The sequence below is a fragment of the Pristiophorus japonicus genome, chromosome 4 (genome assembly GCF_044704955.1).
Source record: "Pristiophorus japonicus isolate sPriJap1 chromosome 4, sPriJap1.hap1, whole genome shotgun sequence".
Taxonomy (NCBI): domain Eukaryota; kingdom Metazoa; phylum Chordata; class Chondrichthyes; family Pristiophoridae; genus Pristiophorus; species Pristiophorus japonicus.
The window spans coordinates 154974172-155000682 of NC_091980.1; the positions used below are offsets into that span (position 1 = coordinate 154974172).

The 26511-nt window shown below is 54.0% G+C and overlaps 1 protein-coding gene across 2 annotated transcripts in view; it reads right to left on the bottom strand.

The window, feature by feature from the left end:
* The window catches only part of ptgr2 (prostaglandin reductase 2), a 45927-nt gene that overhangs the window by 17462 nt on the left and 1954 nt on the right, over positions 1–26511 (bottom strand). Inside the window, exons 2-6 of one of the 2 annotated variants that reach the window (XM_070878661.1) lie at positions 19586–19667; positions 15084–15202; positions 11810–12001; positions 7235–7405; positions 2789–2998 (exon numbers count right to left, since the gene is read on the bottom strand). In XM_070878661.1, coding sequence (XP_070734762.1) covers positions 2789–2998; positions 7235–7405; positions 11810–12001; positions 15084–15202; positions 19586–19625 — 732 coding nt within the window. In that variant the 5' untranslated portion in view covers positions 19626–19667. The remainder of the gene's footprint in view (positions 1–2788; positions 2999–7234; positions 7406–11809; positions 12002–15083; positions 15203–19585; positions 19668–26511) is intronic. The other variant, XM_070878662.1, reaches the window with a different exon arrangement.

A 26511-nucleotide genomic window follows, 5' to 3' on the forward strand; every position in this document is an offset into this window, starting at 1 on the left:
GGTAGGGGGGAGAGGGAAGGAGGGGTAGGGGGGAGAGGGAAGGAGGGGGTAGGGGGGAGAGGGAAGGAGGGGGTAGGGGGGAGAGGGAAGGAGGGGGTAGGGGGGAGAGGGAAGGAGGGGGTAGGGGGGAGAGGGAAGGAGGGGGTAGGGGGGAGAGGGAAGGAGGGGGTAGGGGGGAGAGGGAAGGAGGTGGTAGGGGGGAGAGGGAAGGAGGGGGTAGGGGGGAGAGGGAAGGAGGGGGTAGGGGGGAGAGGGAAGGAGGGGGTAGGGGGGAGAGGGAAGGAGGGGGTAGGGGGGAGAGGGAAGGAGGGGGTAGGGGGGAGAGGGAAGGAGGGGGTAGGGGGGAGAGGCAAGGAGGGGGTAGGGGGGAGAGGCAAGGAGGGGGTAGGGGGGAGAGGCAAGGAGGGGGTAGGGGGGAGAGGCAAGGAGGGGGTAGGGGGGAGAGGCAAGGAGGGGGTAGGGGGGAGAGGCAAGGAGGGGGTAGGGGGGAGAGGCAAGGAGGGGGTAGGGGGGAGAGGCAAGGAGGGGGTAGGGGGGAGAGGCAAGGAGGGGGTAGGGGGGAGAGGCAAGGAGGGGGTAGGGGGGAGAGGCAAGGAGGGGGTAGGGGGGAGAGGGCAAGGAGGGGGTAGGGGGGAGAGGAAGGAGGGGTAGGGGGGAGAGGGAAGGAGGGGGTAGGGGGGAGAGGGAAGGAGGGGGTAGGGGGGAGAGGGAAGGAGGGGGTAGGGGGGAGAGGGAAGGAGGGGGTAGGGGGGAGAGGGAAGGAGGGGGTAGGGGGGAGAGGGAAGGAGGGGGTAGGGGGGAGAGGGAAGGAGGGGGTAGGGGGAGAGGAAGGAGGGGGTAGGGGGGGAGAGGGAAGGAGGGGGTAGGGGGGAGAGGGAAGGAGGGGGTAGGGGGGGAGAGGGAAGGAGGGGGTAGGGGGGGAGAGGGAAGGAGGGGGTAGGGGGGGAGAGGGAAGGAGGGGGTAGGGGGGGAGAGGGAAGGAGGGGGTAGGGGGGAGAGGGAAGGAGGGGGTAGGGGGGGAGAGGGAAGGAGGGGGTAGGGGGGAAGAGGGGTAGGGGGGGAGGGAAGGAGGGGGTAGGGGGGGAGAGGGAAGGAGGGGGTAGGGGGGGGAGAGGGAAGGTGGGGGTAGGGGGGGGGAGAGGGAAGGTGGGGGTAGGGGGGGAGAGGGAAGGAGGGGGTCGGGGGGGGAGAGGGAAGGCGGGGGTAGGGGGGGGGAGAGGGAAGGAGGGGGTAGGGGGGGGGGAGAGGGAAGGAGGGGGTAGGGGGGGGGGGAGAGGGAAGGAGGGGGTAGGGGGGGAGAGGGAAGGAGGGGGTAGGGGGGAGAGGGAAGGAGGGGGTAGGGGGGGGAGAGGGAAGGAGGGGGTAGGGGGGAGAGGGAAGGAGGGGGTAGGGGGGGGGAGAGGGAAGGAGGGGGTAGGGGGGGGAGAGGGAAGGTGGGGGTAGGGGGGGGGAGAGGGAAGGTGGGGGTAGGGGGGGAGAGGGAAGGAGGGGGTCGGGGGGGGAGAGGGAAGGCGGGGGTAGGGGGGGGGAGAGGGAAGGAGGGGGTAGGGGGGGGGAGAGGGAAGGAGGGGGTAGGGGGGGGGAGAGAGGGAAGGAGGGGGTAGGGGGGGGGAGAGGGAAGGAGGGGGTAGGGGGGGGGAGAGGGAAGGAGGGGGTAGGGGGGGGAGAGAAGGAAGGAGGGGGTAGGGGGGGAAGAGAAGGAAGGAGGGGGTAGGGGGGGGGGGAAAGAGGGGAGGAGGGGATAGGGGAGGGAAGGAGGGGGAGGAAGGGGAAGGGGAAGGGGCGAGGAGGATCACACACAAACTGTAGATGGAGTTAAGGTACAGCCACTCCATGATTTCATTGAATGACGGAGCAGCCAGAGGCCGGCTGGGAGAGGGGCCTCTGTTTAGTGTCGGTGGAGCCGCAGGCTTGATGTTGCCTCCAATGAGCTCCGCCTACCTGTGATCATTTACAGGCCAGTGCTAGTTCCAAGCCCCATCACCTGCTGCCCTATAAAGGCAGTCCCCAGATGCTGTTACAACGAGGATCTCATGCACCGGCTCACATGGGAGTGGGGACAAAGAAGGGAGGTGAGGGAAGAGTTCAGAGGGTTCAATGGTGTTTCTGGGCTGCGTGTTTACGGTTTAACCATCATCGGTTGGTGAGACGTGGGCAGTTTTTCCGTGGAACAGGCACCCACTGGGGTAGCCTCAACCTCAACGGCCAGTCAATGCCCCCTGGCTTGCCATGGGCAGAGGTTTTGAATGATTTAGCTGTGGGTAGGGGAGAGGAAGGTAAGAATATACCTCACCTATGACTGCTCTTGTCCATCATCATCGTCATAGGTGGTCCCTTGAACGAGGATGACTTGCTTCCACGGGTTCACAGATGTTTCAATGAAGGACCTGATGTTCCAGTCCTGAACTCCAATTGAGGGGGTGGAAGATGCCTGTGTGTGGATTTTTTTAACGTGTGGTGACCATTGCACACCAGACACCACATGGGCTTGACAGAGCTAGGCCTTTATCCAGTGGCAAGGGTTAACCAAGACGGCTGGAGACCTGCTCTGCTGCACGGACCGAGTGCACACACATATCGCAGTGTGGGCTAGCCCATGCTGCCCCTGGGCCCTCGGCTCTTCTGTGTCCCGAACCCTCACTTGCTCTTGTCCCGGGAGATAGTGACAGCAAGTAGCGATAGAGGTGGCTTCACCCAATTGGAAAGCTGTAGCTGCTGGAAAGGCTTCAGCTATTGCAGACATTTCGAGTACCCCTCCCCACAATTATTCAATTCTTCAAATCCATACCTGACTTATGATGATGTTGCTGATATCCCCTCCGACATTGTCGAAATAGATGTCCACTCCGCCCGGGCAGTATCCCTGCAGCTTCTCTGCGATGTTATCCTTCTTGTAGTTGATGGCCGCATCGAAGCCCATCTCGCTGACCAAAACCTGACACTTCTCGTCCGTGCCGCAGATCCCCACTATTCGGGAACAGCCTTCGAGACAACCGATCTGGTGACAGTTACAGTGTTAGGCACGTGGGTAGTACACCCGTCTCCCAGTCAGAAGGTCGTGGGTTCAAATCGCACGCCAGGAATTTGTATAAAAAATAAAAATCTAGGCCAACACCCCAGTGCAGTGCTGAGGGAGCGTGGAATGTGGGATTAGGCTGGATAGCCTCTTGTCAGCGTGGACACGATGGGTCAAAATGGCCTCCTCCTGTGCTATAAATGTCTATGATTCCATGACACAGATTGAAGATAGGGTCGGTAACATAGGACACAGATTGACGATAATCGGTAAAAGAACCGGGGGGGCGGGTAGGGAAAGAGAGATGTTTTTATTTTTTACGCAGCGAGTTTTATGATCTGGAATGCTGTGCTGAAAGGGCGGTGGAAGCAGATTCAATAATAACTTTCAAAGAGGAACTGGATAAATACTTAAAGAGGAAACGTTTGCGGGAAAAGAGTAGGGGAGTGGAACTGATTGGACAACTCTTTCAAAGAGCCGACACAGGCATGACGGGCCGAATGGCCTCGCTCGGTGCTGAGATTTTATATGACTTCTGTACCTGTGAGCAGAGTTGGGTGAATCTGTTAAACGGTAGAGAGTGGTGGTGACCAATTGTTTATCAGACTGGGGGCAGTATGTAGTGATGTTCCCTAGGGGCTGGTGTTGGGAACACTTTTTTTTTGATTTACATTAATGACCTGCAGGGGATAATTTCAACATTTCCATACGACACGAAACTGAGAAATGTAGTGAAGAGAGAGTACAGTAACGAGCTTGAGGACACAGACTGACTGGTGAAATGTGCAGGCACGTGACAGATGTAATTTAACAGAGAGAAGTGTGAGGTGATTTATTTTGGTGGAATGAGCAGAGACAATATGAACGAAAGGGTAGGATTTTAAAGGTGATACTGGGGGAGTGGGTAGGACCAATTCAAAAGTCACAATGGGCCGAATGGCGGCCTCCTATGCTGCATCCGTCGATGATTCTACATCCAGATGGTTTAAGGAGTACTGGTCCCCAAGGTAACCAGAATCCTGGCAATTGAACGACTGCTCTGATTCCTCGACCCGAGAGAGTGGCCTGGAAATTCATCTCGGGGAGGGGGGGGGGGGGGGGGAGGCGGGCGGGGGCCCAAGACAGGCAGTATCGGACTGGCCACCCGTTATACACAGCTCCGGATAATCAGTTCCATTGCAGTCAGTTGTGGCTCAGTGGGTAGCACTGTCGCCTCTGAGTCAGCAGGTTGTAGGTTCAAGTCCCACTCCAGGGACCTGAGCACATAAATCTAGGCTGACACTACAGTGCAGTGCTGAGGGAGTGCTGCACTGTCGGAAGTGCCGTCTTTCGGATGAGACATTAAACTGAGGCCCCGTTTGCCCTCTCTAGTGGACATAAAAGATCTCATGACACTATTTTGAAGAAGAGCAGGGGAGTTATCCCCAGTGTCCTGGCCAATATTTATCTCTCAATCAACATAACAAAAAACAGATTATCTGGTCATTATCACATTGCTGTTTGTGGGAGCTTGCTGTGTGCAAATTGGCTGCCACGTTTCCCACATTACAACAGTGACTACACTCCAAAAGTACTTCATTGTAAAGCACTTTGAGACGTCCAGTATCGTGAAAGGCACTATATAAATGCAAGTCTTTCTTTCTTTCAATTGAATGAATTATCAGGCGCTGTATACATCGTTCCCCCACCTCCGCTGGTAGCCAGGTGCTGCCATACAACAGGACACCCTGAGGGTGACACGAGAGATTTCCGGTGTTCTAACTGGAAGAAAGTGCCAGGCTCCAATTGGGAAGAGCCTGTAACAGTGGGCAGTCCCATGGCACTTGACGCGAAGAATACGGTGATATTCCCACGTGCACTCTTACTAAGCAAGAGATTACAGAGGAACTTGAAGGACGTGCATTTATATAGCTCCTTTCACACCCTCCCAAAGGGCTTTACAGCCAATTCAGCACTTTTGAAGTGCAGTCACTGTTGCGCGCAGGAGAATTCTCCCAGTGTCCCGGCCCACATTTATCCCTCAAACACCTAAAAAACACAGATTATCTGGTCCTTTATTTCATAGCTGTTTATGGGAACTTGCTGTGTGCAAATTGATTACCACAGTAACGACACTTCAAAAAGTATTGAATTGGCTGTAAAGGACATCCGGAGGATATGAAAGGCACCATATATAAATGCTGATCTTTTTAATGTAGTGAAACGCAACAGCCAATTTGTGTGGAGCGCAAAATTTTGGCCAGGAGACCACGGAGAACTCGCCAGCTCATCTTCAAAACGGTGCAGTAGGATCTTTTACATCCACCCGAGGGGGCAGACAGGACCTCGCTTTAACATCTCATCGGAAAGTCGTCACCACCGACAGTGCGACGCTCCCTCAGCACTGGGAGTGCCTGAAGAGACAGGGCGAGAGAGAGAGAGGGGGGGACAGGGCGAGAGAGAGAGAGGGGGGGACAGGGCGAGAGAGAGAGAGGGGGGGACAGGGCGAGAGAGAGAGAGGGGGGGGGACAGGGCGAGAGAGAGAGAGGGGGGGACAGGGCGAGAGAGAGAGAGGGGGGGACAGGGCGAGAGAGAGAGAGGGGGGGACAGGGCGAGAGAGAGAGAGGGGGGGACAGGGCGAGAGAGAGAGAGGGGGGGACAGGGCGAGAGAGAGAGAGGGGGGGACAGGGAGAGTGAGAGAGAGGGACGGACAGGGAGAGAGAGGGACGGACAGGGAGAGAGAGGGACAGAGAGTGAGAGAGAGGGACAGAGAGTGAGAGAGAGGGACAGAGAGTGAGAGAGAGGGACAGAGAGTGAGAGAGAGGGACAGAGAGTGAGAGAGAGGGACAGAGAGTGAGAGAGAGGGACAGAGAGTGAGAGAGAGGGACAGAGAGTGAGAGAGAGGGACAGAGAGTGAGAGAGAGGGACAGAGAGTGAGAGAGAGGGACAGAGAGTGAGAGAGAGGGACAGAGAGTGAGAGAGAGGGACAGAGAGAGGGACAGAGAGTGAGAGAGAGGGACAGAGAGAGAGTGGGACAGAGAGAGAGAGAGGGACAGAGAGGGACAGAGAGAGAGAGAGAGAGAGAGAGAGAGGGACAGAGAGAGAGAGAGAGAGAGGGAGAGACAGAGTGAGAGAGAGAGAGAGAGAGACAGAGTGAGAGAGAGAGAGAGAGACAGAGTGAGAGAGAGAGAGAGACAGAGTGAGAGAGAGAGAGAGAGAGAGAGAGAGAGAGAGGGAGAGAGGGACAGAGAGAGAGGGTGAATGATACTGGGCTGAAAGGGTTAAATTACAAGGACAGGTTGCATGGACAAGGCTTGAATTCCCTTGAATATAGCAGAGGGATGATCTGATCGAGGTGTTTAAGATGATTGAAGGAGTTGATGGGTTCGATAGAGAGACGAGAACGGGCACAATCTTAAAATACGGGGCTGCCCATTTAAAACTGAGATGAGGAGGAATTTCTTCTCAGAGGGTTGTAAATCTGTGGAATTTGCTGCCTCGGAGAGCTGTGGAAGCTGGGACATTGAATAAATTTAAGACAGAAATAGACAGTTTCTTAAACGATAAGGGGATAAAGGGTTATGGGGAGCGGGCAGGGAAGTGGAGCCAAGTCCATGATCGGATCAGCCATGATCTTATTGAATGGTGGAGCAGGCTCGAGGGGCCGTATGGCCGACTCCTGCTCCTACTTGTGACTGCGGTAATGGGGAGAGGGAGGGGGGGTGAAATTGCCCCTTTTTATAGCCCAGTTAGCACCTCTGTGGGGGCGGGGGGGAAAGAGACTCTTTGCCAGGGAAGAGAGGGGGCAGTCGAGTGCCTCCGGGTAATTGCCTGGACACTGCGGAGATACCGCAAACTGCTGACTGCGTCACCGCCCGACCCCTTGCCTCGACGCCCACGACCCCTCGCCTTGCTGACCCCTCCCCTCGCCGACCCGACCCCTCCCCTACCCCGCCCCCCAGTTAGCACCCCCAAAGGAGGTGGCACATTGAAGAATGCACTTGGCTCCTGTTGAGGGGGAAGGGGAAAGGACAATTCTGCGTCAGGGACAGGACTTGTGCGTGGATGCAGAATGTCACGGTTACTGCCCCCAATCGGGGCAATTTCACCCCCGGGGGGGGTCTACTCTCAGAGTTGAAGGTCGCTGCAGGAGGTCCCAGTGAGCCCAGACACTAACAGCAGTTGAAGGAACCAGTACTGCGGTCCTTTCTGTCGCTTGCGATGAACCCTCTCACGTACCTGGCCAGCCAACATCCCACAGGCTCCCGCCGCGCCGCTGACCACCATCGTCTGATTGGCTCCAGGCTTCACGTGACCCTTCAACCTCACGCCCAGCAAGGAGGTGAGGCCAGGCATTCCCACGAGCCCTAGGAAATGGGAGAGGTGCCCATCGACGAGCTGAGGGTCAAGCTGCAGGGCAAGAAGAAAACAGTGAGTGGGGGGGGGGGGGGGAGGGTAATTGTGAGACTGAGCGGATCGGGGGCCATGCTGGATCAACACTCCGCCCTATCTCGTTATCCATTGGTCATTTTCACTTCGCCGTTCGTGGGATCGTGCTGTACGCAAAGCAGCTGCCGTGTTTTCTGCAACAGTGACTACACTTTAAAAAGTACTTTACTGCCGGTAAAGCGCTTTGTAACGTCCTGAAGCTATATAAATGCAAGTTCTCTCTCTCTTTTTATTGAAGCCAGTGGAGTGGAATGCAAATCAGGCGTTCCCCACGATCCCGTGGGATTCAGCACAATGACTTGGGTTACAATTACCACCAAAGCATCTGCAAACCCCCCCAACACTACTGAGGAAGAGGAAGCAGCAGTCATATATAATTAGGAAGAAATTGGTCACATCATATATAATCAACACTTCATTTGAAGTTCATCGTCATTATACAGTTATGCAATTGGCACACTGTGGTTTCAAAATTGAAGACAGCATCTTGTTGCCAATACTTGCCTGGAAACCAGGGTTGTTGACCAATCACAGCAATCGGTCTCTATCCATGGGTCTACAACAGACCCAGACATGAGGTGAGGAAAGCCCCCAGTGGGGGAGAGCTTTGGTATCCACAGGCCCACAGTCCCCTGTTCCTCCCGAGCTCTACACTCCCCACACATCATGTCTCAGATTACCCAGATATTGGACCCCACAATCCAGACAGAGATCCCAGTGCTGGGTCCCTTGCTTCTTGTGGTACAGATTGAACCTCCCTTATCCAGCACCCTCGGGACCTGGCCTGTGCCGAATAAGAGATTTTGCCGGATGAAGTGAAGTCAACCTTGGGGGGGGGGGGGTAAGGGGGAGGAGGTCAGCGCCCCAGCGGGCCGAGTGTCGGAGCGGGCCCAAAAGTCGGGGTGGAGGTTGGCCGCGTTCTGCGCATGCGCCCCCGACCGCCAGAATCATGCCGGACAAGGGATGGTACTGGATAAAGGCGGTCCAACCTGTATACATCAATGATTTAGACTTCAATGTAGGGGGCATGATTAAGAAGTTCACAGATGATACAAGAATGGGCTGTGAGGTTGATAGTGAGGAAGAAAGTTGAAGACTGCAGTCAATGAACTGGTCCGATGGGCAGAACAGTGACAAATGGAATTCAATCCGGAGAAGTGTGAGGTAATGCATTTGGGGAGGTCTAACAAGGCAAGGGAATAGACATTAAATGGTAGGACACAGAGAAGTGTAGAGGAACAGAGGGACCTTGAAGTGCAGGTCCATGAATTAGAACTGTACAAAACACTGGTTAGGCCACAGCTAGAGTACTGCGTGCAGTTCTGGTCACATTACAGGAAAGATGTGATTGCACTGGAGAGGGTACAGAGGAGATTTACGAGAATGATGCCTGGACTGGAGAATTTTAGCTATGAGGAAAGATTGGATAGGCTGGGGTTGTTTTCTTTGGAACAGAGGAGGCGGAGGGGAGACCTTATTGAGGTGTATAAAATTATGAGGGGCATATAGATGGGTGGAGATAAGAAATAATAAGGGGAAAAAGTCGCTGGTGGGCATAGTCTATAGGCCCCCCAACAGTAGCTACACTGTTGGACGGAGTATAAATCAAGAAATAATGGAGGCTTGTAATAAAGGAACGGCAATAATCATGGCCGATTTTAACCTTGATATTGATTGGACAAAGGAGGCCATTCAGCCCACCGTGGTTGTGTCGGCTCTTTGGTCGAGCTATCCAACGTGTCTCACTCCCCCGCTCTTTCCCCACAGCCCTGCAAGGTTTTCCTTTTAGTTCTCCAATTCCCTTTTAAAAGTTACTACTGAATCTGCCTCTACCACACTTGCAGGCAGAACATTCTAGACCCTATCAACTCACTGGGCAAAAAATAGACTTCTCATCTCCCTGGGTCAATGATTTTAAATCAGTGTCCTCTGGTTCCCAACCTGTGGGACATGATTCCACATCAAACCATCCACTGTAAAAAGGTCAAGGTGCTCTCCCTCTATGGAAATCACCATTGCACGGACAAAGAGAAAATCATGGGCCCCCCCCACCCCCCTAGACATTCTTGTTTCATCTTTTCTGTGATGATATCACAGCTTGGTGCCCTCTAGTTATAGTCTCCCTGGCTATTGAAAAATAAATCTATTGTCAACTTACATCGTAACATTCAGAACCTGAAGGCCTTTATCAGATTACTCGTAACATTCTTAGCTCCAAATGATAAAAGCCCATTTTTTAGAAAAATGGAACATAGGAACAGGAGGAGGCCATTCGGCCCCTCGAACCCATTCGGCCATTCAATAAGATCACAGTTGATCCATATCTCGATATTCTTAACCAACAAAGATCCATCTAATACAACAGCAAAATACCGCGGATGCTGGAATCCGGAATAAAAACAGAGAATGCTGGGAATCTCAGCGGGTCAGGCAGCATCTGTGGAGAGAGAAACAGAGTTAATGTTTCGAGTTGGTGACCCTTTGTCAGAACTGGAGAGTGTTTGAAAAGAACAGATTCTTAACGAGTACAAAGGGGGAGGGGAAGAAAGGAGGGTCTGTGATAGGGTGGAAGACAGGAGGTTAGAGAGACAAAAGGGATGATGGGCCAAATTCAAATGGTAATGACAGGAGTTAGAAAAGCATTAGTCAAGAGAGGGTGTGAATGCTGGCCAGACAGGGTCTGTACACCTGAAGCATCGCTTCCTCCCCTTTGTATTGCAGCCCCCCTGGGAGACAAAGGCCAACAGTCCATTAGAGACACGGAGAAAAAAAGAAACTGGCTCCATCTAACTCGCTCCTGAAAATGTTAAATTGTCCCACCATCCACAACATTTTGGGGAGATTTCCAGATTCCCGCTCCCCTTCGTGTGAAGAAGTGCTTCCTGACATCAACCCTGAACGGCCTGGCTCTAATTTTAAGATTGTGCCCCTTGTTCTGGACTTCCCCACCAGAGGAAATAGTCTCTCTCAATCTACCCAATCAAATCATTTAATAATCTTCAACATTTTGATTAGATCACCCTTTAATCTTCTATATTCAAGGAATACAAGTCTAGTCTATGCAAGCAGTCTTTATAATGTAACCCTCTAAACAACGACGTGTATTTATATAGCGCCTTTAACATCCCAGCAGTGTTAGAAGACAAAGCAAATAAATTGGACACTGAGTCACAAGAAGAAATTGCGGCAGATGACCAAAAGCTTGGTCAAAGAGGTGGGTTTTAAGGTGCGTGGTAAAAGGAGGAGAGAGAGGTGGAGAGGTGGGGAGGTATCGGACGGAGCCCCAGTATCATTCTGGTGAACCTGCGCTGCACCCCGCCAAGGCCGGTACATCCTGCCTAAGGTGTGCTGCCCAGACAGGGTCTGACTGAGGCTCTGTACACCTGAAGCATCGCTTCCTCCCCTTTGTATTGCAGCCCCCCTGGGAGACAAAGGCCAACAGTCCATTAGCCTATGGGATTGTTCTTTGAACCTGACCACTGGCTTTGCTCCTCAGCAGCACTCGCCATATATAGTTTCTCACCATTTAGGAATTCCAACAATTTGTCTAGCTTGGATCCAACACAAGAACTTACAGCCTCCCTCTCCAACCCCACCCCCTCTCCCGCAGCAGCAACAGTGAGCAAATTTACTCCAATAAACATGCCTCAGTATGTGATGAGCTGTCACCGCAACAGACTTTTTAAATAGATAAAGGCTTGCATTTATATAGCGCCTTTCACAACCACCGGATGTCTCAAAACGCTTTATAGCCAATGAAGTACTTTTGGAGTGTGGTCACTGTTGTAATGTAGGAAACGCGGCAGCCAATTTGCGCACAGCAAGCTCCCACAAACAGCAATGTGATAATGACCAGATAATTACCTTGTTTTTGTTAAGTTGATTGAGGGATAAATATTGGACAGGATACTGGGGATAACTCCCCTGCTCCTCTTCAAAATAGTGCCATGGGATCTTTTACGCCCAGCTGAGTGAGCAGACAGGGCCTCGGTTTAATGTCTCATCCAAAAGACGGCCCCTCCGACAGTGCAGCACTCCCTCAGCACTGCACTGGAGTGTCAGCCTAGATTTGTGCTCAAGTCTCTGGAGTGGGACTTGAACCCACAACCTTCTGACTCAGAGGCAAGTGTGCTGCCCACTGAGCCACAGCTAACACTTGGAATTGGTACCAGCCCAGGTTATACGCTAAAAATTAGCTACTTTTTCGAAGTTCAAAATCGGCAATATAAATAAGATTAGCGTATTTAAAATGTCATAACATTTTAAAATGAGGGATGAGCAAAGAGATTGAGGGCGGTAATAAGTTAGCACAATGCTCTTAAACTTTGGCAAAGTATATCCGGAGGTAACAGAGTGACAGACTACCTTGGTGAGGACTTTCCCGTCCACAATGGCCTGTGACTGCCAAGGCCAGCTGAATGAAGTCACAACATCACAAGGCTGAAACTGCTGGTGTTTACTTTCTTCAACCACTCCCACTCCTCCACCGTCAACAACACCGGACACTTGCCAGGGAAGCAGGTACTGCACGCCGGTGTCTTCATTCATCCTGCATCGCTGCGGTGATCAAATCAAAGACCGCGGTTAAACCTGGGACGCTAACCGTTAATCAGCTCAATGCACAGGGTCATAGGAGCAGGAGGCCGCCTGCAATTCAATGGATCATGGCTGATCTGTGAACTAACTCCACATATCCGCCTTTAAGAAAAGACTTGCATTTATATAGCACCGGACGTCTCAAAGCACTTTACAGCCAATGAAGTACTTTTGGAGTATAGTCACTGTTGTAATGTGGGAAACGCAGCAGCCAATTTGCGCACAGCAAGCTCCCACAACGGCAATGTGACAATGATAATCTGGTTTTGTTATGTTGATTGAGGGATAAATATTGGCCCCAGGACACTGGGGATAACTCCCCTGCGCTTCTTCGAAATATTGCCATTGGAACTTTTGCGTCCACCTGAGAGAGCAGACAGGGCCTCAGTTGAACATCGCATCTCCGACAGTGCGGCGCTCCCTCAACACTGCACTGGGAGTGTCAGTCTGGATTTTATGTGCTCGAGTCCCTGGTGTGGGACTTGAACGCACAACCTTCTGACTCAGAGGCGAGTGTGCTACCCACTGAGCCACAGCAGACACTACATATCCCTCATACCCCATATCCCTCAATACCTTTAGTTAACAGAAAGCTACCAATCTCAGATTTAAAATTAACAATGACCCGGCATCAATTGCCATTTGTGGAAGAGAGTTCCAAACTTCTCCCACCCTTTGTGTGTAGAAGTGTTTCCTAATTTTACTCCTGAGAGGTCTGGCTCTAATGTTAAGACTATGCCGCCAGTCCTAGACTCCCCAACCAGCAGAAATAGTGTCTCTCTATCCACCCTATCTGTTCCCCTTAATATCCTGAAAACTTCGATCAGATCACCCCTTAGCCTTCTAAATTCCAGGACATCTCTCCTCATAATTTAACACTTTGAGTCCAGGTATCTATCATTCTGTAAACCTACGCTGCACTCCGTCCCTAAGGTGTGGTACCCAGAACTGCTCACAGTGCTCCAGGTGTGGTCTAACCAGGGCTTTGTACAGCTGCAGCAAAACTTCTACCCCCTGGTATTCTAGTCCTGGAGATAAAGGCCAGCATTCCATTAGCCTTTGTGACTATTTTTTGCATCTGCCCAGAACATGTTCATGGACCCCCCCCCCCCCCCCCCGCAAGTCTCTTTGGACATGCACTGTTTTTAGCTTTTCATTATTTAGAAAGTACCCTGATCTATCCTTTTTAGGCCCAAAGTGGATGACCTCACATTTGCCCACATTGAAATCCATTAGCTGCAGTTTTGCCCATTTGTTTAATCTAATATCTCTGTGATGTAACGCTTCCATCTACACTGCTTACAGTGCCGCCCATCTACACTGCTTACAGTGCCGCCCATCTACACTGCTTACAGTGCCGCCCATCTACACTGCTTACAGTGCCGCCCATCTTTGTGTCATCGCCAAACTTGGTCACGGGGCTTTCTACCCGATCATCTATACAGATTGGAATCAAGAAAGGACGGACTTATGAATGCTGGTGGAGGCCATTCGGCCCCTCGAGCCTGTTTCACCATTTAATTAGATCATGGCTCACCTGTGTCTTAACTCCATCTACCCGCCCTGGTTCCGCAAGTCTTAATACGCTCGCCTAACAAAAATCTAGCAATCGCAGTTTTGACATTTTCAACTGCTCTCCAGACGCAACAGCATTTTGAGGGGAAGAGAGTTCCAGATCTCCACTATCCTTCGCGTGAAGAAGTGTTCCTCACATCACCACTGAACGGCCTGGCTCTGGTTTTAAAGGAATCCCCTTTGTTCTGGACTCTCCCTACAGAGGAAATATAGTTTCTCTCGGTCTACCCTAACTTGCGTTTGTGTGTCGTGCCTTGCACGGCCTCAGGATGACCCGAAGCAATTTGCACCCTCTCCTCGGAGTCAGGAGGTCGTGGGTTCAAGCCCTACTCTAGGTGCTTGAGCACATAATCCAGGCTGACACTCCAGTGCAGTGCTGAGGGAGTGCTGCACTGTCGGAGGTGCCGTCTTTCGGAGGAGAGGTTAAACCGAGGCCCCGTCTGCTCTCTCAGGTGGGCGTAAAAGATCCCATGGCACTATTTCGAAGAAGAGCAGGGGAGTTATCCCCGGTGTCCTGGGGCCAATATTTATCCCTCAATCAACATAACTGAAACAGATTATCTGGTCATTATCACATTGCTGTTTGTGGGAGCTTGCTGTGCGCACCATGGCTGCCATGTTTCCCACATTACAACAGTGGCTACATTCCAAAAGTATTTCATTGGCTGTAAAGCGCTTTGGGACGTCCGCTGCTGGTGAAGGGGAGATCATTCAACACCTAAAACAGATTATCCGTTCATGATCTCAGGGCACCGCAAAGCGCTTTACAGCCAATGAAGTACTTTTGAAGCGTAGTCTCTGCTGTAATGTAGGAAATGTGGCAGCCAATGTGTGCACAGCAAGCTCCCACAAGCAGCAATGTGGTCATTTTGTGAAAATATTTAAATAAAAAACCACACACTCAAAATAAGACAGAAGAACGTTAAATGGGAATCTCATTAAACATTAATGTGTATATATCATTAAGTGTGGTTATACAGGGCAAGCCCTGAATATAGTATTTTAGAATCAGACAGGATAATGGGTATTAGGTGGGGCACCCAGTGGAACCCCTTCACACAAAGGATGTTAAATGTTGGTCACTATCTGCCAGCCAGGTTAGAGAGGACGCAGACTTCAGGAACGGTGAATGCACAATTGCATGCTCGACAGGGAAGCTGGAATACAAGGGGAGCACTTATGCAGTGAGAACGCACTGCCTGAAAGGGCGGTGGGAGCAGATTCAATAGTAACTTTCAAACCGGGAATTGGATAAATACTTGCAAATGAAACATTCTGCAGGGCTCTGGGGCAGACCAGGGAGGAGGTCTAACTGGATTGCTCTTTCACAGAGCCGGCACAGGCACGATGGGCTGAATGGTGTCATCCTGTGCAGTATCATTCTAAGATTTTATGACTTATGTTCTTGTACACATTGCTTGTGCACTCTTGGAGGCTAGCAGTCCAAAAGGGACATGTACTTACTCACCATGTAAGGATCCACGGACAGATACCTGGTGCGAACTTTCACCTGGCCCTCCTGCAAGGCTTCCGGCAGGCAACCCTCCTCCATCCGAAAATTCTCCGCCATCGGCTCCCCATTCTTCCCTAGACAGTAGAAGCGAGGGAATGCAGAGTTACCCCTTTACTGATTACACAATGCCCCCTCCCCCGACAGCTCAGTGAGTTTATCCAACAACAACAACAACCACCTCTATTTATATAGCACCTTTAACGTAGTGAAACGTCCAAAGGTGCTTCACAGCAGTGTTTTAAGACAAAACAAATACATTTGACACCGAGCCACACGTGAAGAAATTATGGCAGGTAGGTTTTAAGGAGCGTCTTAAAGGAGGAAAGAGAGGTAGAGAGACAGAGAGGTTTAGACAGGGAGTTCCAGAGCTTGGGGCCTAGGCAACAGAAGGCACGGTTGAGCGATTATAATCAGGGATGCTCAGGAGGGCAGAATTAGAGGAGCGCAGACATCTCGGGGGGGGTTGACAGCTTGATACAGGTCATAGGGTATGGTGGTGTAGTGGTTATATTATTGGACTAATAAATCAAGGAACATAAATTCAAATTCCACCACGGCAAATTGAGAATTTGAGTACAGTTTTATTAGAAAAATCTGGAAATAGTCGCAGTAAATGTGACTATGAAGGTGTTGGACTGTCGTACAAACTCATCGGGTTCACTAATGTCCTTGAAGGAAGGAAATCTGCCGCCCTTACCCGGTCTGGCCTATATGTGACTCCAGACCTACAGCAATGTGGTTGACAATTAACTGCCCGCAGAAGTGGCCTAATCAGTCAGTCAGTTGTACCAAGGTTGGCAACAAATTCTGGCCTTGCCTGTCACGGCCACATCCCCAGAATAAACGTTTAAAAAGCACAGAGCAGGCTCGATGTGCAGTTCTTGCTCAGTTGGCAGGTGGTGGGAGGGGTACATCATCATAGGCAGTTCCTCGGAATCGAGAAAGACTTGCTTCCACTCTTAACAGGAGTCCTTAGGTGGCTGAACAGTCTAATACGAGAGCCACAGTCCCTGTCACAGCTGGGACAGACAGTCGTTGAGGGAAGGGGAGGGTGGGACTGGTTTGCCGCATGCTCCTTCCGCTTAGTTTCTGCATGCTCTTGACGATGAGACTCGAGCTGCTCAGCGCCCTCCCGGATGCACTTCCTCCACTTAGGGCGGTCTTTGGCCAGGGACTCCCAGGTGTCGGTGGGGATGTTGCACTTTATCAGGGAGGCTTTGAGGGTGTCCCTGTAACGTTTCCTGTGCCCACCTTTGGCTCGATGAGTTCCGAGTAGAGCGCTTGCTTTGGGAGTCTCGTGTTGGCCATGCGAACTATGTGGCCTGCCCAGCGGAGCTGATCAAGTGTGGTCAGTGCTTCAATGCTGGGGATGTTGGCCTGGTCAAGGACGCTAATGTTGGTGCGTCTGTCCTCCCAGGGGATTGGTAGGATCTTGGAGACATCGTTGGTGGTATTTCTCCAGCGACTTGAGGTATCTACTGTACATGGGAGGAGTACAATGGGATTGGAGAAGCACATTTCCTGGTCCCGAGCGTGATCCCATGCTGTAAATTGTGTAATCTACATGGCTCCTGCTGGGATTGTGTGCCTGGAGACAGGAGTGGGCTTGTCTGTGATGCCCCCTCACACAGGAACAATGCCCCCAGACAAGCTACCAGAGGGGGCTGCACACTGGCCTTCGAGAGAATTGTTGTCGCAGCAATAATGTGCGTGACTGTCAGCTCCAGCCCCCTACACTTCATGACCATTCTGCAATTCCACATGGGTGGATGTGGAGGAGATGTTTCCACTTGTGGAGCAGTTCAAAAGTAGCAGCCATAAATACAAGGTCATCACTAGCCAGTAAGGAATTCAGGACAGAGAGTGGTGAGAATGTGGAACTCACTACCAGGGAGTGGTTGAGGTGAAGAGCGTAGATACATTTAAGGGGAAGCTGGATAAACAGACGAGGGAGAAGGGATAGAAGGTTATGGTGAGAGGATTTGATGAAGGGTGTGAGGAGGCTGGTGCAGACCCATTGGGCTGAAGGGCCTGTTTCTGTAAATTGTGTAATCTACATGCAACCGTGGCTCCAGTTCCAGATCACTTCACTGCAACGCCAAAGTTGCTGTTTAAATGGATCCTTAAATCGGCGACTTTTAAACTGTGTACACTGTACTATTTTTAAAATTTGGCAAAAAAGAGAGAGTAGGAGAATTTTTTCTTATGCAGCAAGTTGTGATCTGGAACGTACTGCCTGAAAGAGCGGTGGAAGCAGATTCAATAGTAACTTTCAAAAGGGAATTAGATAAATAGTTTGAGGGGAAAAAACAGGGAGTGGGACTAATTAGACAGCTTTCAAAGAGCTGGCACGGGCACGATGGGCCGAATGGCGTCCTCCTGCGCTGCATGATTCCACGTGGTTTAAACAGAGAACCTGCTGCACAATTACTTGATGCAGTACTGATCGAATGCAGCTCGGTCCCCAGGTAGATCAGGTCTGCCCACTACATACATCAATACCATATCCATTAAATACAGGCAATCGCTTGGATAATTCACCTCTCTCTCCATCAACATCTTTCTCCATTTGAAATCCCGACCACTTTATAGTTATTGCTTCTCTGATCTTTCCATTTTACTTCCAAACAAGCTGCTTTCCTGTCCCTGCCCCTCCCTATATCACACTGTGCTAAACTCAACATTCATTGTAACATCCCGACCTTCAAACCTGTTCCAGCTCCACTCTCCCTCATTCTCCTCTCCCTGGCTTCTAAAGCCTACATTGGTCTCACTTCACTGTTCAATGTAGATCCTCCTTTACATGAGTGCACTATGACCCTTGGACCTTTAGCTACACTGCCAGATATCGCTTCTTCTGCGAAATTTACATCACGGAAGGAGGCCATGTTGGCCCATCGTGTCCCCGCCGGCCGACCAAGAGCTACCCAGCCTAATCCCACGTTCCAGCTCTCGGTCCGTAGTCCTGCAGGTTACGGCATTTCAAGTGCTCAGCCAAGTACTTTTTAAATGTGGTGAGGGTTTCTGCCTCTACCACCCTTTCAGGCAGTGAGTTTCCAGACCCCCAACACCCTCTGGGTGAAGAAATTTCCCCTCAAATCTTTCTACTAATTACTTTAAATCTATGCCCCCTGGTTATTGACCCCTCTGCTAAGGGAAATAGGTCCTTTGTATCCACTCTATCTGGGTCCCTCATAATTTTATACACCTCAATAAGGTCTCCCCTCAGCCTCCTCTGTTCCAAAGAAAACAAACCCAGCCTATTCAATCTTTCCTCATAGCTAAAATTCTCCAGTCCAGGCAACATCCTCGTAACTCTCCTCTGTACCCTCTCTAGTGCAATCACATCTTTCCTGTAATGTGGTGACCAGGACTGCACACAGTACTCCAGCTGTGGCCTAACTAGTATTTTATACAGTTCAAGCATATACTGCTCTTGTATTCTATGCCTCGGCTAATAAAGGCAAGTATCTTGTATGCCTTTTTAACCACCTTATCTACCTGGCCTGCTGCCTTCAGGGATCTGTGGACCTGCACTCCAAGGTCCCTTTGTTCCTCTACACTTCTCAGTGTCCTACCATTTAATGTGTATTCCCTTGCCTTGTTACCTCACACTTCTCTGGATTGAATTCCATTTGCCACTGTTCTGCCCACCTGACCAGTTCATTGATATCTTCCTGCAGTCTACAGCTTTCTTCTTCATTATCAACCACGCAGTCAATTTTAGTATCATCTGCAAACTTCTTAATCATACCCCCTACATTCAAGTCTAGATCATTGATATGTACCACAAAAAGCAAGGGACACAGCACTGTGCCTGCGCCACTCCACTGGAAACAGCCTTCCAGTTACAGACAATCCATTGTCTTTAAAGCATACAGGTTAGATAACGTTACTGAAAGAAAATCTTGCATTTCTATAGCGCCTTTTGTGGCCTCAGGATGCTCCAATGCGCTTTACAATGAAGTACTTCAGGAATCGTAGCACAGCAAGCTCCCACAACAGCAATGTGATAACAAAAAAAGATTATCTGGTCATTATGTTGATGGATTGATATTGGCCAGGGCACCGGGGATAACTCCCCTGCTCGTCTTCGAAATAGTGCCGTGGGATCTTTTACGCCCACCTGAGTGCGCAAACGGGGCCTCGGTTTAACGTCTCATCTGAAAGACTGCATCTCCGACAGTGCAGCACTCCCTCAGCAGTGCACTGGGAGTGTCAGCCTAGATTTTTGTGCTCAAGTCCCTGGAGTGGGACTCGAACCCACAACCTTCTGACTCTGAGGCGAGTGTGATCCGGTGAAGCCCCTCGAGGTGTTTAAAAAGAGCTACAATACAAGTTGTTGGAGTTATAACCTAGTCTCTGTCATTGTTAATTTAATATGTTAAAAAAAAAATCTTACATCAAACTGCTATCATGGAAGCAAATGAATAATGTGTTGCTAAAGTGACACTCACCGGGACGAGAGTTTAATACAACTTGCTGGATCGACGTCATTCGTGAAGTGAAATCCCGATCGCAGTAATGAGAACCGCTAACCTGTGGGAATGGGATGGAGTTTGGTTTTAGAAAAGATGTCTGTAAAATAGCAGGATTGGATGTACATCGACAGTGAACAAAAAGCGTTTTAAACTTTGTCCCTTTTTCTCTTGCGACTTTGTGCTCACTCCCCGACTGAGACAGTCGACAGACAGCTTGTCCTTCTCTACTTCAGTTACGTGCAGTTACTAAAGAAGCTGGGGTTGTTCGCCGCAGGTTAAGGGGAGATTTAACGAAGGTGTTCAAAATTACAAAGGGTTTTGACAGAGTAAATCAGGAGAAACGGTTTGCAATGGCAGGAGGAACTAGAGGACACAAATGAAACATGTGACTTATGAGGAAAGGTTGAGCAGGTTGGGCCTATACTCATTGGAGTTTAGAAGAATGAGAGGTGATCTTATTGAAATATATAAAATTGAGGGGGCTTGACAAGGTAGATGCAGAGAGGATGTTTCCCCTTGTGGGGGAATCTAGAACGAGGGGGCATAGTTTCAGAATAAGGGGCCGCCCATTTAAAACTGAGATGAGGAGGAATTTCTTCTCTCAGAGGGTTGTGAATCTGTGGAATTTGCTCCCCCAAAGAGCTGTGGCGGTTGGGTCATTGAATATATTTAATATGGAGATAGAAGGATTTTTGAGCGATAAGGGAGTTATGGGTTATGGGGAGCGGGCAGGGAAGTGGAGCTGAGTCCATGATCAGATCAGCCATGACCTTATTAAATGGCGGAGCAGGCTCAAGGGGCCAAATGGCCTACTCCTGTTCCTATTTCTTTATGTTCTTATGTTGAGAAGGGAGATGAGAATTATTATTTTTTTTTTTAAAAACAGCGAATTATGATGATCGGGAACACGCTGCCTGAAAGGGCGGTGGGAGCAGATTCAACGGTAACATTCAAAAGGGAATTGGATATATATTTAAAAAGCAAAAATTTGCAGGGCTGAGGAGAAAGAGCTGGGGAGTGGGACTAATTGGATCGCTCTTTTAAAGAGCGGGCACAGGCACGATGGGCCGAATGGTGCTGCCTGACTCCAGGATCTCTGAAAGTTATTTATTTCAGCGTATGCAGACTCTGTGTACAATTCCAGCCATCTTCGAGGCCTTGTCGTCAATGACACGCAGAGCCCGATAGTTTAGTTAGCAGGCATGGTTTGCGTTTGTTCGCACGGACACACTCCGCCATCGCAGAAACCACGCAGGATGTGAGGTGCAGGGCCCCCTGTCCGGTCCACAAGTAGCTGAGAAACACCCTGCCACCTTACGGTCAGTTGAATCTCTGCTCGTCCTGCCCCATGACAGACGGCAGGACCCGCTCTAGTTTTCCCCCTCGGTCGCCCCCAAGAAACTGCAGGCCTCAACAACCCACGAATGGTCATGGACTGGTGTGGGGTGGGGTGCTGACACCCCTAAATACATAACCTGTTCCCCATTCCCCCCCCCCCCCCCGCCATGGCACAGCACCACAGAACAGAGTCCCAGTGAACCAGCCCAGGCTCCCAGGTCGGCTTCTTGGTCAGAGTTAGCTGATCTTTAGTGGGGTGGCGGCATGGTCTCAGTGTTCCTGATCCCAAAGCGCTTTACAGCCAATGAAATATTTTTGACGTGTAGTCACTGTTGTAATGTGGGAAACATGGCAGCCAATTGGCACGCAGCATACTCCCACAAACATCATCGGCAGTCCCTCGAGTCAAGGATGACTTGCTTCCATGCCAAAAAGTTCACAGGTGTTTCAATGAAGGACCTAATATTCCAGGTTCCCGAACTACATCCTGAAGGATGGGAGATGCCTGTGCATGGATTTTTTTAACGTGTGGTGACCGTTGCACACCAGCCACCACACGGGCTTGACAGAACTAGGTCTTGGTCCAGTGGCAAGGATTAACCAAGACGACCGGAGACCAGCTCTGCTGCACGGACCTAGTGCGCACACATATCGCAGTGTGGGCTGGCCCATGCTGCCCCTGGGCCCTCGCCTCTTCTGGGCCCCGAACTCTCGTCTCTCCCGGGCCCCGGTCAAACAGAAACAGCAATGTGATAAATGTCCAGATTATCTGTTTTTGTGATGTCAATCCTGGGATAAATATTGCCCAGGACACCGGTAGAACTCGCCAGCTCTTCTTCCAATCGAGCCATTGGATCTTGTGCCTGCACCTGAGGGGGCAGACGGGGCCTCGGTTTAACGTCGCATTCAAATACTGGCACCTCTGCACGACTGCACCTTGCGCATTAGCCATGGCTCATTGGGTAGCACTTTCATCTTGGAGTCAGAAAGTTGTGGGTTCAAGTCCCAGTCCAGGGACTGGAGCACACAATTCCAGGCTATGACTGAGCGACTGCTGCACTGTCAGAGATAATAAGCAGATAATCTGTTTTCGTGGTGTTGGTTGAAGAATAAATATTGGCCAGGAGACTGGAGAAAACTTCCCCGCTCTTCAAAAGTAGTGCCGTGGGATCTTTTACATCCACCCGAGAGGGCAGGTGGGACATGTTTAACGTCTTGCTTCTGACTCAGAGGCAAGAGTGGGACTAACTGAGCCACAGCGGACACTAATGTGAAAGTACTAACCACAAACTTACCTTCTCTAAAAGGAAAGTTCTAAAAAGAGACACTCAGTATGATCTGCAGTGGGTTATTTAGAAGGGGTACACGACTGGGGTCAAATTATACTCTTAGACAAAGGTGCCCTTTCCATACAGATCAGAAAGCATGCAGAGTCAGTCCCCAGAATATACAGCACAGAAACACTCTCCCCCGCCACACACAAGCCTCCAACCTCGCTCTGTCATAGCCCATCCTGCTATCCCCTTCGCCCTTAAGTTAGCTGCTTTGTACTATAGAAGCAAATACTGCGGATGCTGGAAATTTGAAATAATAACAGAAAGTGCTGGAAATCCTCAGCGGGCCAGGCAGCGTGGAGAGAGAAGCAGAGTTAGCGTTTCAGGTCGGTGACCCTTTGTCAGAACTGGAAAAGGTTAAAGATGGACCACAATTGGCCTCAGCACCCAAGGCTAAAGGGGGGGGGGGGGGCAGTGAAATATACACAGGCTGGTCACTGGAGGGGGTCCTGCAGACAGCGCTCCTCATGCTCTGCTGGCAACATTGTTACAGTCCCAATTGTTACTTTGTGTCAATCCCTCTCTTTCCCCACCCCCCCCCTCTCCACCCCCCCCCCAACCCACCCCCCGAGGCCACACTCCCCTCTACCCCCCCCCACCCCCCGGAGCCACACTCCCATCTCCCCCCCCCCCCGGCCCCACACTCCCCTCCCCCTCCCACCCACCGGGGCCACACTCCCCTCTCCCCCCCCCCACCCCCCGGGGCCACACTCCCCTCTCCCCCCCCCCCCCAAGCCCCGGGGCCACACTCCCCTCCCCCTCCAATCTCTCCCCCTTCCCCCTTCCCCTTCCCTCTCTTCCCCCCACCCCCCCCCGGGCCACACTCCCCTCTCCCTCCCACCCCCCGGGCCACACTCCCCTCTCCCCCTCTCCCCCCCCCCCCCCCCCCCCCGGGCCACACTCCCCTCTCCCTCCCACCCCCCGGGCCACACTCCCCTCTCCCCCCCCCCCCATGCCCCGGGGCCACACTCCCCTCCCCCTCCAATCTCTCCCCCTTCCCCCTCCCCCACCCCCCCCGGGCCACACTCCCCTCTCCCTCCCACCCCCCAGGCCACACTCCCCTCTCCCTCCCACCCCCCGGGGTCACACTCCCCTCTCCCCCCCCACGCCCCGGGGCCACACTCCCCTCCCCCTCCAATCTCTCCCCCTTCCCCCCCCCCGCTCTCTCTCTTCCCCACCCACCCCCCACTCTCTCTTCCTTCCCCCCCACCTCTCTCTCTCTCTCTCTCTTCCTTCCCCCCCACCCCCTCTCTCTCTCTCTCTCTCTCTCTTCCTTCCCCCCCACCCCCTCTCTCTTCCTTCCCCCCCCACCCCAAGGCCACACACCCCTCTCCCTCTCCCCCTCGACACACTCCCCTCTCTTCCCCCCCCCCCCCCCACGCCCCGGGGCCACACTCCCCTCCCTCTCCCACGCCCCGGGGCCACACTCCCCTCCCTCCCCTCCCTCTCCCACGCCCCGGGGCCACACTCCTCTCCCCCTCCCATGCCCCGGGGCCACACTCCCCTCCCCCTCTCCCCCCCCACCGGGCCACACTCCTCTCCCCCTTTCCCCCCGGGCCACACTCCCCTCCCCCCCCCACCCGGGCCACACTCCCCTCCCCCTCCCCCTCCCCCCCCCCCGGGCCACACTCCCCTCCCCCTCCAATCTCTCCCTTCCCCCTCCCCCCCCGGGCCACAATCCCCTCTCCCTCCCACCCCCCGGGCCACACTCCCCTCTCCTCTATCCCTCCCACCCCCCGGGGCCGCACTCCCCTCTCCTCTCTCCTCTCTCCTCTCTCCTCTCTCCTCTCTCCCTCCCACCCCCCGGGCCTCTCTCCTCTCTCCTCTCTCCTCTCTCCTCTCTCCTCTCTCCTCTCTCCTCTCTCCTCTCTCCTCTCTCCTCTCTCCTCTCTCCTCTCTCCCTCCCACCCCCCGGGCCACACTCCCCTCTCCTCTCTCCTCTCTCCCTCCCACCCCCCGGGCCACACTCCCCTCCTCCTCTCTCCCCTCCCCTCCCTCCCACCCCCCGGGACCACACTCCCCTCCCCTCCCCTCTCCTCTCCTCTCCTCTCCTCCTCCCACCCCCCGGGGCCACACTCCCCTCTCCCCTCTCCCCTCTCCCTCCCACCCCGCGGGGCCACACTCCCCTCCCCGCTCTCCTCCCCTCCCTGGAGCCACACTCCCCTCCCCCCTCCCTCCGGGGCCCCCCTCCCCTTTCCTCCACCCCTCACCGGGCCACACTCCACTCCCCTCCCCTCCCCTCCCCTCCTCCCCTGGGGCCAGACTCCACTCCCCTCCCCCCCCCGGGGCACCCTCCCCTCCACCCCTCCTCTCTCTCTCTCTCTCTCTCTCTCTCTCTCTCTCTCTCTTCCTTTCCCCCCCCCCCCACTCTCTCTCTCTCTCTCTCTCTCTCTCTTCCTTTCCCCCGCCCCCCCCCACCGAGGCCACACACCCCTCGTAACACTCCCCTCTCCCCCCCACCCCCCGGGGCCACACTCCCCTCTCCCACGCCCCGAGGCCACACACCCCTCTCCCTCTCCCCCTCCCCCTCCCCCTCGACACACTCCCCTCTCCCCCGGGGCCACACTCCCCTCTTCCATGCCCCGGGGCCACACTCCCCTCCCCCTCCAATCGCTCCCCTTTCCCTCTCCCTCCCCGGGCCACAATCCCCTCTCCTCTCTCCCTCCCACCCCCCGGGGCCACACTCCCCTCTCCTCTCTCCCTCCCACCCCCCGGGCCACACTCCCCTCTCCTCTCCTCTCCTCTCCTCTCCTCTCCTCTCCTCTCCTCTCTCCCACCCCCCGGGGCCACACTTCCCTCTCCTCTCTCCCTCCGGGGCCACACTCCACTCCCCTCCTCCCCGGGGCCACCCTCCACTCCCCACCCCCCCCCCCCCGGGGCACCCTCCCCTCCACCCCCCCTCTCTCTCTCTCTCTCTCTCTCCCCCCCCCCCTCTCCCTGACCCCCCCCCCGGGCCACACTCCCCTCTCTCCGCCGCCCCACCCCGGGCCACACTCCCCTCTTCCCCTCTCTCTTCCACCCCCCCCCGGTGCCACACCCCTTCCCCCCTCTCCTCCAGGGCCACACTCCACTCCCCCCCACCTCTCCCTCCCCCCCCCCCCCCCCCGGCCGGGGCCACACATCCCTCTTTCCCTCCCTCCCCCCCGAGCCACACTCCCCTCTCCCTCGCCCTCTCCCTCTCTGGGACACACTCCCCTTTCCCTCTTCCCCCCCCCCGGGCCACACTCCCCTCTTCCCCTCTCCCCCCCTGGGGCCACACCCATACACCCTCTCCTCCTCCCTGGGGCCACACCCCTCCCCCCTCTCCTCCACCCCCCCCCCCCCGCCGGGCCACACTCCCCTCCCCTCCTCTCCCCCCCCCGGGCCTCCCTCCCCCCCGCCCCCAGGCCACACTCCCCCCCCCACCCCCCCCGGGGCCATACATCCCTCTTTCTCTTTCCCTCCCTCTCCCCCCCCCCCCCCCCCCGAGCCACACATCCCTCTTACTCTCCCTCTCCCTCTCCCTCTCCCTCTCCCTCTCCCTCTCCCTCTCCGGGACACATTCCCCTCTCCCTTCTCCCCCCCTCCGGGGACACAGTCCCCTCGCTCCTCCCCCCCAACACACTCCCTCCCGCGGGGCCACACTCCACCTCCCCCCCCCCCCCCCCCGGGGCCACACACCCCTCTCCCTCCCACAACCCCCGCCCCCGGGGCAACCCCCCCCCAGGGCCACACCCCCCTCTCCCTCCCACACTCCCCTCAACACTCCCCCGGGACACACTCCCCTCTCCCCCACCCCGGGCCACACTCCCCCACCCCAGGCCACACTCCCCTCTCCCTCTCCCCCCACCCCGGGCCACACTCCCCTCTCCCTCTCCCCCACCCCGGGCCACACTCCCCTCTCTCCGCCCCACCCCCCCCTCTCTCCACCCCGGGCCACACTCCCCCTCTCTCCGCCCCACCCACCCCGGGCCACACACCCCTCTCTCCGCCCCCCCACCCCGGGCCACACTCCCCCTCTCTCCGCCCCACCCACCCGGGCCACACTCCCCTCTCTCCGCCCCCCCACCCCGGGCCACACTACCCCTCTCTCCGCCCCACCCACCCCGGGCCACACTCCCCTCTCTCCGCCCCACCCACCCTGGGCCACACTCCCCTCCCCCCTCTCCTTCCTTCCCCTCCGGGGCCACACTCCCCTCCCTTCCTCTCCTCCCCCGGGCCACACACCCCTCTCTCCCTCCCCCCCCCCCC